The sequence below is a fragment of the Elgaria multicarinata genome, chromosome 7 (genome assembly GCF_023053635.1).
Source record: "Elgaria multicarinata webbii isolate HBS135686 ecotype San Diego chromosome 7, rElgMul1.1.pri, whole genome shotgun sequence".
Taxonomy (NCBI): Eukaryota; Metazoa; Chordata; class Lepidosauria; order Squamata; family Anguidae; genus Elgaria; species Elgaria multicarinata.
In genome coordinates this window covers 15,490,182-15,504,008 of record NC_086177.1, presented here as the reverse complement: position 1 = coordinate 15,504,008, position 13,827 = coordinate 15,490,182, and the positions used below count along the sequence as shown (strand labels likewise).

Here is a 13,827-nt window from a genome sequence, read left to right as displayed (position 1 = left end):
TCTCCCTTATGAACCTGCCTGTGCTTTGAGATCTTCTGGAGAAGCCCTTCTTTCTGTCCCACCATCTTCACAGGCGCGCTTGGTGGGAACATGGGAGAGGGACTTTTCGGTGGCTGCTCCAGTGCTTTGGAACTAACTCTCTTCCCGGGGAAGCTAGGCTGGCTCCCTCCTTGATGGGCTTTCGGAAGCAGGTTAAAACTTGTTTGTTCCGACAGGCCTTTGGAGAATAATCTGGTCCTCCCATCTATGTTAAGGTCTTGTAAAATTGTCATGTTTTTAAATATTTAATGATTTAATATTGTATTTTTATTATTATTTTATTTTAATTTTAAATTTTGTAAGGCCGCCTTGAGGCTCAGTATTGGGCAAAAGGTGGGATACAAATAAATATAATAATAATAATAATAATAATAATAATAATAATAATTAATAATTTGAGAGAGGGAGAAAAATGTCTCCCTATCTACATTCGCCACACCATGCATAATAATGTACATCTCTATCATGTCTCCCCTTAGACTCCTTTTTTCAAAGCTAAACAATCCCAGCATGGATGCATGGGGGTTATACAAAAACACAATTTTTGACATTCCGCAACATCAACACTGGTCTCAGGGTGCATCAGTTAAGGCATCAGCCCTAGCTTCCAATTTCCTGACATTGTGGAGCTTGAGCCGACATGAGATAGCCTTAACCCTGGTCTTAAATCAGCAGATTTTTGATCATTGAATATTATAGGTGATTAAGTATGTTTGATGGGATTCTTCTTTTTTTTTACACCTTCTTCTATAGGAGAGCACATTTGGATAGTTCTTGATGGTCCTGTTGATGCTATTTGGATTGAGAACCTGAATTCGGTGCTTGACGATAACAAAACATTGACGCTAGCTAATGGAGATCGAATCCCCATGGCCCCAAACTGTAAGATAGTCTTTGAGCCTCATAATATTGACAACGCTTCTCCTGCCACGGTGTCAAGGAATGGCATGGTATTCATGAGCTCATCAGTTCTCAACTGGAGTCCTATTCTTGAGGTAAATTTTTTTGCCTGAGTTCAAGTGTGTCCAAGTTTGTATTTAGAGTTCAGCTCAACTCAATTGTTCAGAATATTTTCAGCAGTGCCGGAATATGCCTCCTGTTTCGAGTTTTGACACTCCTTGTGGAACTGTTCATTTATAGAGCCTTCACTTGCATGCATTTGTCATCAAGGACACTGATACCCGCAAAGTCTTGTAATATTTGATCAGCCATTTCTTGCATAATCCCTTGTTTGGTGAGATCACTTACAGGACTAACAGATAAGGGCAAAATGGCACCAAACATGGTCAAAAGAGGATTTCCCCCTCACATTTTCTCAGGGGAAATGGCTAATGTCTATCTACAGAACATGCAGTACAGCTCTAGATTTAAGTTGATACTTTAAATTTGGTTATATTTTGAAAGCACACACAGTTATTCTGTCTCTGTTATAACAGGGCTTCCTGAAGAAGCGTTCTCCACAGGAAGCTGAGGTTTTGCGTCAGCTGTACACGGCATCTTTCCCAGACCTGTACCGGTTTAGCATTCAGTCCTTGGAATACAAGATAGAGATGCTTGAGGCCTTTGTGATAATGCAAAGCATTAATATGCTGCAAGGTCTTATCCCTTGTAAGGTAATTTTTTTTTTTACTGTTGAAAAATATTTTTTGCAGAACTCACTTGTAACAACCATGGCCTTATCTGGATCAGGTGCCAAAGCAAAATGTTCAACTATTTCCTTAGGACATCTCTTGACGGGCCTTAGTTCAGTGGTAGAACACATGCCTTGGATGCAGAAGGTCTCAGATTTAATCCCTGGGATCTTCAAGTTAAAAGGCGATGGGAAAGGCCTTGGCCTGATACTCAGGAGAGCCGCAACTAGTGAGAACAGACAAGGCTAGGCTAAATGGATCAGAGGTCTAATTCAGGATAAGGCAGGCCCATATGTTCACCTGTGTCATGTACAGCTTCAAGTGGTGTGTTTATGGACCAGTCCAGGAAAAATCATGCTTTACTACAGGGGTGACAACTTGTGGCTCTCCAGATGTTTTGGCCTACAACTTTCATCAGCCCTAGCAAGCATAGCCAATAGCGAGGGACAATGGGCCAAAACATCTGGAGGGCCACAAGTTGCCCATCCCTGCTTTACTAGAAATGCCAGGTGAATTCCTGGAATCGGTTATAACAGCAATGTTCTTTTCTACATTTATGTACCCCCAAAATAAATAAAACGTAGCCACTCCAGGTTCTTTGTGAGGAAGGGCAGGATATAAAAGACAATAAATAAATATTCTGTGAGAAATTTGTGATAAAAAGTAGATATGCTATTTCATTCAGAAAATCTAGGACAAGGATGTGAAACATGTGGCCCTCTAAATATTCATGGACGGTAACTCCCATCATCCCTCACCATTGGCTGTGTTGGCTAGTGCTGATGGGAGTTGCAGTCCAACAACAGCTGGAGGGCCACACATTCCTCAGGCCTGAACTGCATTAGACTTACTCTGGTATCACACGTTGTGGTGGAGGCTGTTCAGAATGTTTCTGGGTTCTCAAAAGTTACATGACTAAAAGTAATGCTGTCTTGCTACTCAGGAGCAGGGAGGAGAAATAACAGCAGAGTTCTTGGAAAGATTGTACATCTTCTCCCTGATGTGGAGCATTGGGGCATTGCTGGAACTGGAAGACCGTCGCAAGCTGGAGCAATGGCTTCGTGGTCATGAAACTATAAAACTTGATCTTCCCAATATCCCAGAAGGAAGTGAAGACACTATGTTTGACTACTACGTTACCAATGATGGTTAGTGAATGACTGAGAAGTTGCTATATGTACCCGATTACCATTTTTTAAAAGATTAATTGTAATCGTTCTGCATTACTCAGAAGGCTGAGTAATGCAGCCTTCTGAGATATAAACCTTGCTGGAGATCTCCAGCTGCATTTTGCTCCTTGATGAGTGCATCTCACTTTTTGTTGAGGGGACTTGAGTATTTAATAATGTCTGTGTTGTTCCCACTTTCTCCTCACAGTCTCAATTCTGTAGTTCTAAAACATTTTGTTGTCATATTCTTGCCAAGTTGGGCCATTCCCTTTCTGGTCCATGAATGTCCATCATATCTAAAGGCTGCCATGTTTAAAATTGGCCACAGCTGGCATTAGAGGTTTCACCTACTTAGGGTAACCATATGAAAAGGAGGACAGGGCTCCTGTATCTTTAACAGTTATATTAAAAAGGGAATTTCAGCAGGTGTCATTTGTGTGCATGCCGTACCTGGTGAAAGTCTTTTTTCATCACAACAATTAAAGCTGCAGGAGCCCTGCCCTCTTTTGTATCTGGTCATGCTAGGCAGGGCTCCTGCAGTTGTGATGATCAGGGAATTTCATCAGGTGCTGTATGCATACTAATGACACCTGCTGAAATTCTCTTCTCAATACAACTGTTAAAGATACAAGAGCCCTGTCCTCCTTTTCATATGGTCACCCTATTTCAGTTACGTCTGTCCTTTTGTTGATTCAGATGGGGAAAGCTGTCAAAAAATTCTCTTAGGCCGTCCTTGTCTACTTTCTTGTGTAGTAACTAATACATAGGTACAATACGTAAGTTTAAATATAAGGCAAGATGAATATATAATGCTGTATATTCATTGCTATTATAGTGTGAGGAATATCTCTTATTGCCATTTGGGAATGTGGTGATGTTATGTAACTGTAGAGTTTAATATGGCCCTTAGTGGCAAAAAAGTTGCTTTAGTTTAGTTTTGCTTTTGTTTCTGTTTGGTAGTAGTTTTTCGTTATTGTCCAGGCAGGAACAGGAAGAAGCTGTTCCTTTGCTTTGGTAAAAGCCTTAATCCCTGTTCGATGGAAGCCTTATTTAAAAATTTAATTACCTCACCACATGAACAGGGAATAGGGCCATGCTCCTCACCCCCCTCCCATGTTGTGTACATCATGTGCCCCCACCAGCACTTGCATCTATGGTGTAAATGTCCATAGGCCATAGGTCTCCTTTCTACGGATGTTTGCACCACATGTGCGAATGCCATGGGGAGGCCGACATAATGCATGTGATGTTGAGGGCGGGGCTAGGCAGTGCAGCCCCATTTCCTGCTTGCATGATTAGGTGAAATTTTGAACACCAAATAGGGCTTGGTGTTTGTGAAATCCTTACAGTTCTTTTCTTTTCTTTTTTTTGGCTAGGCAAATGGATGCACTGGAATACTTGCGTTGACGAATACGTGTATCCACCTAACAGCACTCCAGAGTATGGCTCTATCTTGGTTCCAAACGTTGACAACGTGAGAACTGACTTCCTTATCCAAACTATTGCCAAGCAAGGAAAGGTAATATTTTAATGTTTTGTATTGGGATGTTAGTAATGCCCCTTTGTGGAGGGAGGGGATCAAGAGGGCCAGGCAGTTTCATTTGGTAAACATGATTGCTATTTCTATAACACTACTAATTCTCCATACAGCAAGTTCGTGAATTAGGTTAGGTTTAAGCATAAAGACATGTTCGCAGCTCCAAAGTTAGCTTTGTGGCTCACTGGCTAAGGGTTCTGAATGTGGGTCTTCCACATCCAGCTCTATCCATTGCACTATGTTGACTTGACTCACTTTCAAAAATAAATTAAAATTGCCCTTGCGTGATAGGAGCTCTTGATGTTTCCTCCTGCTTCTAAGTCAGGTTAGCCTGCCTAGAGGGAATTAAAGCAGGAAGTCATATCTCTATTCTTTTCTGCACTGGTCAGGAAGTACTGAGTGTACTTCCAGTTCTGTGTCTAGAATACAGTATCCATTTCCAGGTGCCGTATTACTGAATATGTCCAGAGGAGGATGACTAGGAGGTTGAAGCGTTTGGAGATCAAGTCCTCTGAAGAATGGTTGAAAGAAATGTGCATGTTCAGCGTGGAGTAGAGAAGATTAAGGGAATGGACTTGTTCTGGGTTGCCTCAACGGGCAGGACTGAAACCAATGGGTGGAAATTGTAGGAAAGCAGATTTTGGCTAAAAATCATGAGAAGTTTCCTAAAAGTGAGAACTCTGTTGGAGGAGTGGGCTGTCTTGATAGTAGGGATGTTGGAGAAATCTGCGATGGAACCAAATAAGTTTGGATGTTTATGAATCTGACCCTTGGATTCTGCAGCAGACTGGCTTCTCCCCGTTGATTTTTTTTTTAACCTTAGAGGATTTTGTGCAAATATGGGGGGGGGGGACTCAGCCCCCAATTTTCCCCATAGGCTAATGTGTGAAAATGCATATTTGGAGGGAATTTGCGCAACTGCATGGGTGCGCATTTGCAGGTGACAGAACGGAAGGGTCCTGGCAAACAGCAAACTGCAAATGGAATGGGTTTTACCCAATCCTTAGTTCCCTACTTCAGAGGTGATGGGCTTACTTTCACAGGAGGCGTTTAAGGAGCGGCTAGATGGTCATCTGTTAGGGATGCTGCAGCTGTAGTCTTCATTAAAGATCCTGTATTGAGGCACAGGAATGGACCCGGTGGCCTCCAAGGTCCATTCCAACCCCGTATTTCTATGAACTTGTGTGGCCAAATATCTCAGACCTTTGGTCGTGTAAATGGTACAGAGTTGGTATTTCAAGTACTACCGGAGGCATGCATCCCAAGATATGGCTGGTTATTTCAGAACAACTCTGTTATATATACTTTGCCATCAGTGGATCTTACGGATGCCTTATACAGTTGCCAAGTATGCCTCTGGTCTCAGGGAGCTTAGCATCTAAAATAGTGGGGAAATAACAGAGGGAGCGGGACGGGGGAAGAATGTGGGCAGACGTCGTCACATATAGATCCTATCCTTTATTTCCTGTGCTCTTTCTCACTTTTTCTTCCCCTTTCAGATTTCTACCCTGGCCTCTTTTTCTATATGTTCTTCTGGGCTATTTTTCTCCTCTGGACTATTATTTTTCCCCTTTCTAAGTTCCCCCCTCTCCCCCCTCCACTCTTGGCCTTCTCAGTCTCCAACCTTCATTCCCCAGTGGCCTTATTTCTACTTCATCTAGCACAGGGCACCATGCCTGCTCTGCTCTTCTGTAGGATCAGAGTAGCTCTGTCAATAGGAACCAGTGAATGTTCTGCGCCACCCACCCCACTTATTTATTTACAACATTTATATACCAACACTCCACATCTAAACAGATTCTTGATAATAGAGCGGCTCACCAATCTGTGCCAGTCAGGCTTTATCAAAGTCACAAAATCCCTTATCATCCAAATGTCACGATGAGAACCATTTTGTTTATGGATGGGCACAACCAAATAAATTAGCAATGTATTTCTTGTAGAAGTTACATTTTTACTTCTTCATAACTTGACATTTTTTTTGGGTTTTTTTTTTGTTGGGGGGAGAATTGAGCCTTGGCCAATGTACTTGGTTCTCATATCCCTAAACTCATTTGAATTCTCTTTTCATCTTCAGGCAGTACTGCTAATTGGTGAACAAGGGACTGCTAAGACTGTCATCATCAAAGGATACATGTCAAAATATAATCCTGAAAGCCACATGGCCAAGAGTCTGAACTTCTCATCGGCAACAACTCCTTTCATGTTTCAGGTAGTACTTAAAATTATGTTTGTCTAAAATGAAAGTAAAGCTGGCTTTGGGGTTCACTGTCAATGCACAGGAAAAAGGTTAATCAGAGCAGAGGTCCATATTCTGCTCTCTTGTTCCTTTGGAATTGGTGGCAAAATCTTTATCCCTTAGGATGCCCTCTCTTCCTTGTTCAAATCATTTTATAACAAAGAATTCTCGCTAATTACGAAATATATTTGTGGTCTCCTGATTGATGCCATGTTCTGGGACAGAACAAGATGATTTTCTTGGTGTGCATGTCATGCTTAACAGAAAGGAATCTCATTGGGTGAAATCGAACATCGTGCTTCCAGATGCCTGCTAGCTTGATGGGACTTTCTTTCCCTCTTCTTCTCCCTGCAGCCCTCAGGGAAATCTGAAAATCTGCTCCAGCGGGTGCAGGGGAGGCTTTGCAGGGGAAGGCGGAATTGGCCCCTTCCCGGTTGCAGTGATGTAACTGCTTCTGTTATTGGAACGACTCTATTGGATACAATCCATTAAGTTCTCATTAAAAACTTATGGAAGAATAAGTAATGAAATGCAATAGATAGAAGGCAGAAAAGAGAGACTAAAATGTTGCAGAAAACATAAACTGGACATATACATGTGTCGTACGTTCAACTTCTTATCTTTAAGTAGTACACTTATCTTCAACTGAACACATAGCAGATTTGCACATGCGTGTCCCTCACACGTTGATAGTTGGTCAACAGAGGGAGGGAGAGTAAACTGTGTGTGATGAAGTTTAGAATTTATAATCTAGAATGGGGGTAGGCAACCTGGTGCACACCAGTGTTGTTGTTTCGTCTTTCTCCCCCACCCATCCCAGTGTAAGTATAGTGTATGGGATTGCTCTGTTAAAGTCTTAATAGAACTGTCTTTTTATAAGTGAACAGATAAGGAATATTTTATTGGCTGTGGGAATCCTGATGTAGTTATATATTGAAATAACTTCTGATTTAGGATTTTCTGTTGTGTATTCACACCTTAAAATACAATGATTAAAATATGCATTGTCTGTGCATACTTTATACACTTACCTTTAAGTTTCTTAATGTTTCTTTGTTTCAAGCAGACTGTACGTAAAATATGCAACTATCCTGTTAAAGCCCAGGGGAGATTGTTAGATTTTTGTAAATACGCATGTTTTACTTACAGCGCACAATAGAAAGTTACGTGGACAAACGAATGGGCACAACTTACGGACCCCCTGCCGGAAAGAAAATGACAGTGTTCATTGATGATGTGAATATGCCTGTAATCAATGAATGGGGAGACCAGGTCAGCTAAATAATAGTATCTTTGTATCTTTGGTCCTGAATGAGTGGCTAGTGTCAAGATGATAATTTTACCTATTTGGGGTGTGTGTGTGTTTGATATTAGAAAATGTTGCAATAATGTTTCCAACAGAGGTCCTTTTACGCTGGCAGAGAATGTTGTCTGACTTTATTTGGAATGGCCCAAATCCTGGATTGGCTGTAGCAATTTCACAAAGTCTTAAAGAGGAAGGTGGAATAGCATATCCTGATACAATCAAATACAGTCAAACAATGAGATTAAAGATCTCAAAATGTTTCCATTCAGATATGAACCTACCATGCCTACTATGGCAATACATAGGCAGATACAGGAGTTATAAACACAGATGTGCAAATCTGTTTATTGCTGAAACGGCAAATCTGAGGTAAACTGGAAATATCAGTTAGTGTATTTTTATTGCCTCTATTTACAAAGGCAACTTTAAAATAGCGCATACAATCCCTGTATGGATAAAACTTGAGATTGTAAGTTACGTTGACATAATGAATAATGTTCATTATACAGGATTTGGTTAAATTAAAAGAAGAATGCATCCAAAAAGTACCTCAGTGGTTACCTCTACAGATGGCTTTTTAAAGACATTGGTCCCTGGCATACTTTTCATGTTTTTATTATTTTGGAATAATTAAAGTAATACACTACAGGAGGTAGGTTTTTTGCATGGCAAAATGCTGGGTTTATCAATCAGGGAGGCCAGGGAGAAGGGAGAATCTGGAGCAGGTACAGCAAAATCCATTACGCTGCCTCACTTGACCGCTACATGAATGGCTGATTGGTTTCTTTTTAATCACAAGGGATTCTTTTACAGGTCACCAATGAGATAGTTAGGCAGCTGATGGAGCAAAGTGGGTTTTATAACCTGGAAAAGCCCGGAGAGTTTACCAACATTGTGGATATCCAGTTCTTGGCTGCCATGATCCATCCTGGTGGCGGACGCAATGACATCCCTCAGAGGCTGAAGAGGCAATTCTCTGTATTTAATTGCACTCTGCCTTCTAATTCATCCATTGACAAGATTTTTGGTAATGTGGGACACCTTTTTAACATCATTACTTGCATGAGCTGTTTAGTGGCTTGTCTTTTTTTGATGAAGAGTTTAAAAGATTGGCAACCCTTTGGATTTAGCTATCCTTGTTTTTATTTGATCAGGGAATCCTGTAGCAGTATTTTTTCCTGGAGCTTTTTCCTTGCCTGAAGCATGCATAGCCTTGGTGCTGGTTTCTGAAGGCGCTTGGTTTCTGTTTGTGTCACGTTTGTTGTTTAAGATGGTAGAGGAATTACTAAGTTTGAGGAGCTGATTTTAAAAAAAGATGAGAAAAGAGAAAATAAACCAATAAAAGGCTTAATGAGTGAAATATATAGAATATTAGTGGAAAAGGGAGAGATGGAAAGCATAGGTAAGATGGTATGGGAAATCGATTTGAAGGAACAAATAGGGCAACAGAGTTGGAAAGGAATATGGAAACAACGAGTGTTGAGAAAGAGTGTCTGTGAGGATAAAAGAAAATTATTACAAGCTTGTCTGGAGGTGGTACCTAACCCCAGTGAAATTAAATATGATAAATAAGACGAACTCGGCATTATGTTGGAGAGGGTGTCAAGAGAAAGGATCGTATTTACACATGTGGTGGGAATGTAAATATGTACAAAAATTATGGAAAATGGTGTTTAATGAGATAAAAGAAATTATAGGAATGGAGATAGAAGAGTCACCAACTGTGGCATTGTTATCAGTGTATGGAGAATTGAATTGTAATCAAGAGATAAAAGAATTGATAACGAATTTGTTAACAGCTGCAAGATTAATGATATCCAGGAACTGGAAGGTACAAGGGGATTATCATCTAGAAGACTGGTACAAAGAAATATGGGATATTGCTATTAACGATAAATTAACATGTAACATGAGAGTCAGAAGAGGAATGATAAAAACGAATGATTTTGAATTAATATGGAAACAGTTTTTGGACTTTGTATTATTAAAGGGGAGAGGGAAAACACCTCCAGAGGAATTAATGAGATTTTGGAAATCAGAATAAGATCCCTGGGTTGAGGGAGCACGGTACTGTTAATCAATGATTAGATTAAACGGAATTCAGTTAAAAATAAATGTTTATTAATTTGTTTAGTATGTATTATGTATTATGGGGTATTATTTTATATTGTATTGTTTGGAAGTTTGGTTAATAAATTTTTTTAAAAAAAGATGGTGGGGGTGGAGCTCTGAGAGGCGTGGGTTTTTCAAACTATCAAACTTGGCTTCTTCTTCAGGTGTGATTGGCATAGGACATTATTGTAGCCAGAGGGGCTTCGTGGAAGAGGTGAGAGCAGCAGTTGCTAAGCTGGTGCCCCTGACACGCCGACTGTGGCAAATGACCAAGATCAAGATGCTGCCGACCCCCGCCAAATTCCATTATGTGTTCAATCTTCGAGACCTTTCCAGGATTTGGCAAGGGATGCTGAACACCATCTCAGAAGTAATCAACGAGTCTAATGTAAGTAGTGCATGTAATACCCTCACGTATTAGCTGTTGTCATCATGACCTTTGTAAGCCTGTTCATATTTTTCACTTTGGATGCATGCTGATGATAAACACTATACAGTAGGAACTAGAGGGGACAAAAGTCTGGACAGTGCCATAAATAAATCATTAAACGGTTAAAATTCACAGATGATTCTCTCTGCTCAAATAACTGCAGCAGGTGTATCAACTAGACTAAACTGAATTGAGGGGGATCTCAGTCTGTGAATATTTCCACTCCTGGCACAAAGCACCATTTCAGTGAGTTTTTTTGAGGATTGCAGATGGGGTGAAAATCTTTGTAGCGTGACACCCCTGCTCCTCCCTCCCCCAATATGCAAACCCGCCATCCATCTAAATTGGCTTTGCTATGTCACCACATGGTCTACATGATTCCCAGTTGGCTGGGATCATGTATTTGGGAAGAAGACAGCAAACAAATTTGTTGCCCATGTGTCAGATCTGGGAAACAAGCAATTTAAAAAGGAGGCAAACAGCAGGCCGGTAAGTCAGGTAGGTGGGGTTTCTGGATACATTTCACCCTCCTGAGAACCCCCATAAAAGTGTTTACACATCAACATTTGGTGCAACCTAATATCAACACAGAAAGAAAGGCATTTTTAGAGATAGATTTGTTCTGGTGTCATGTTTATCTTCTACATTTAGGTGTCTATAATAACTGTCAGTCAATACATAGAACCGGAGACCTGGCCAGAAATGTTGGTGCACATAATGAAAAATTGTGCATGACCTGAAACACAGAGTGGAGAGTGATGGATGATCCCCATCCTCCCTAAATGGTGCCTCTGGGATTATCTCCCATATTTAATCATTCATATGGAAATCAGCCTTTCACAGGAAAAATGAAGCTGTCACGACACATTCTTGTACTGCATCCAACAATCGTTTAGAAACAAATTCTGTGTACGTTTGGGATGTGGCTAAATCTTCTCCTGTGGTGAATATCAGTGCCCAGTTTTCCTTTTCTTCTGTTTAACTCTGAATAGGTGCTCATAAAACTATGGAAGCATGAATGTAAGCGGGTTATTGCTGACCGTTTCACAACTCCTGAGGATGTGGATTGGTTTGATCTGGCACTGGCAAAACTTGTAGAAGGGGAATTTGGTAGTGATAAAAAGGCTCTGGTAGATTCCAACATTGATGCCTACTTTGTTGACTTCTTAAGAGATGCACCTGAAGCAACAGGTAAAAATCTAAATCATGAACCATCTGTTTGACACATGTGACCTAAGAAAAGTAATGGGCCTTGTACTAGGAATGTCTACATTATGACTAATGTGGACAGACTGAATAGAATGATAGCAGAATGGAGGAGTGGAAGCAGAGAATAATAATACTAATATTATAGTATTTATAATATATAATGAGCCTTAGCTAGGCAATATAAAGTAATGGTGATGTTCTAAAGCTGTTTCCCCCTTTTATTTTGAGAAATCTCCAAGGAAAGTCAGAGATTGAGTTTATGCATTGGCCTACGTATACATACAGATGTAAGGAATTGTTGTGTCAATCTGAGCTTTATTTGCTTAATAGCAGCCATTCTAGGCTTTAAAAATGGACAGTAAGAGAAGAGCACAAGATAGCAGTGAGCTTCACAGCACTCCTGTGCTCTCTAACAGGAGGAGCTGACTTCAGTGGCTACTTCAGGAGTAAAGCACGCCATCTCTGTACTGTCCACACTGCCAACTCAATGGGGGCTGGGAAGTAAACTTGAATTGACAGTGTAGACAATACAAAAGTGAAGTACTTTACTGCCGGAGTCAGCCACTGCTATTTTAGAGTCTAGGGCCAGATCTACACCAAGCAAGATATTAACACTTTGAACGTGGTTTGAAAACGGTCTATGGAATGTGTCATGGGCTCCAACACTTGTCAGTGCACTTTAATACTGTTATAAAGCAGTAGTGTAGATCCTGCCTAGGTCCGTGCATCCCAAAAGCCCATATTGCCATATTAGCCCAAGTAACTTTTGCTTTGGTTGCTCCAGCATAAGAACGAGAGTGCAATGTTTAGGGGAGGGGTCCATTGCTCAATGGTGGAGCACCTGCTTTGCATGCAGAAGGTCCCAGGTGTCCTGGAGAGCCACTGCCAGACACTGTAGACAATACTGACCTAGGTGGACTTGGTATAAGGCAGATGGACTTGGACTTGGTATAAGGCAAGTTCTGTGTCCTTACGCAGGAGCTGCTAATCAAGTATGGAGGGAAACGTTTAGAATTTGGCACTGGTTCCTTTAAAGTCCTTGGAAATGGAGGGCATGGACCATTCTCTAAGGGATAGGTGTGGAACCTCCCAGATGGCCCCTCCCCTGGCCCCACCCACTTCCACCAACCACCAGTCATTGGGTGGTTTTCCAGCTTTTGTGAAGTTTGTTCCCCATTTTAAAATGTGGAAGTGTGATCCTAAGGCTTAATTATGGGCAGGAACAGCTTTAAGCTAAAATATAGTGATGTTTTGGCCCTGCCCATTTTGCGTTTGGCCCTGCTCACCACTGGAATTCACCACCACCACCAAACCTTCTCCGAAATGGAATTTGGCCCTTGGATCGAAAGAGGTTCTGCAACCCTGCTTTAAAGGGTCACTGAACTTCACACATGCTCTCCCTTCCTACTCGAAAACTCATGTATTTTGTACTTTTATATCTAAAATCGGAGGTTTTTTTAAAAAAAAGGCCAAGAAGAGTATCAGTCCAAAGTCATTGCTGATAAGAGAATTGGAAACGATGGAGAAAATAATGGCAAATTCTTCCAACATTCATTTACATGAGCTGTTGGTAACCTTTGAAAACTTTGGTGGGAGCTTTAAACTTCTGTTAAGCATCTCTTCTGTCTGTTCCATATTCTGGTTGCTTAATGGGACAAGCACGTTTAGTGAGAATCAGGGCCCAGTGGGATCAGTGATCCTTGCTACCTACGCGTGCTTAGGATTTCAGTCTAACTCTATGCACACTTAATTGGAAGTAGCTCCAAGTTGAACTCTGTGGGATTGCCTTCTTGGTTAATATGCATCGGCTCAAGCTGTGTGTTTCCCAGCCCAACATATCTATTAATCCTACAAAGAAACAAGGAGGTATGAGACAGTGTCCTGCATATTGCTTGATAACTCTCAAGAACTGAAGAACCAATTAAATGGGACGAAAAAACACAGAAATACCCACTATGGAATAAGAATGTGATTTCCCCCTTTTTCCTAAAAAGAAACACATTTTATTTCGAACTAGGTGTGGAGAAAGAAAAGTCTCTGAAAGGTAAGCTTACGGATGCCTGAGCCAGCTGGAATTTACAGAATTGTCTAGACTTATAAAGGCTTGACCTCTGCACTGAGCTGCGCATGTTTAGTTCCATAGAAATCAGTGCAT

At 41.0% G+C, this 13,827-nt stretch overlaps 1 protein-coding gene across 1 annotated transcript in view; it reads left to right on the top strand.

Annotated features, from left to right (window-relative positions):
- The window catches only part of DNAH5 (dynein axonemal heavy chain 5), a 190,999-nt gene that overhangs the window by 122,007 nt on the left and 55,165 nt on the right, over nucleotides 1-13,827 (top strand). The window contains exons 43-52 of the mRNA XM_063130232.1: nucleotides 793-1,034; nucleotides 1,476-1,652; nucleotides 2,614-2,818; nucleotides 4,216-4,358; nucleotides 6,454-6,588; nucleotides 7,765-7,887; nucleotides 8,735-8,948; nucleotides 10,198-10,421; nucleotides 11,456-11,654; nucleotides 13,690-13,716. Coding sequence (XP_062986302.1) covers nucleotides 793-1,034; nucleotides 1,476-1,652; nucleotides 2,614-2,818; nucleotides 4,216-4,358; nucleotides 6,454-6,588; nucleotides 7,765-7,887; nucleotides 8,735-8,948; nucleotides 10,198-10,421; nucleotides 11,456-11,654; nucleotides 13,690-13,716 — 1,689 coding nt within the window. The remainder of the gene's footprint in view (nucleotides 1-792; nucleotides 1,035-1,475; nucleotides 1,653-2,613; nucleotides 2,819-4,215; nucleotides 4,359-6,453; nucleotides 6,589-7,764; nucleotides 7,888-8,734; nucleotides 8,949-10,197; nucleotides 10,422-11,455; nucleotides 11,655-13,689; nucleotides 13,717-13,827) is intronic.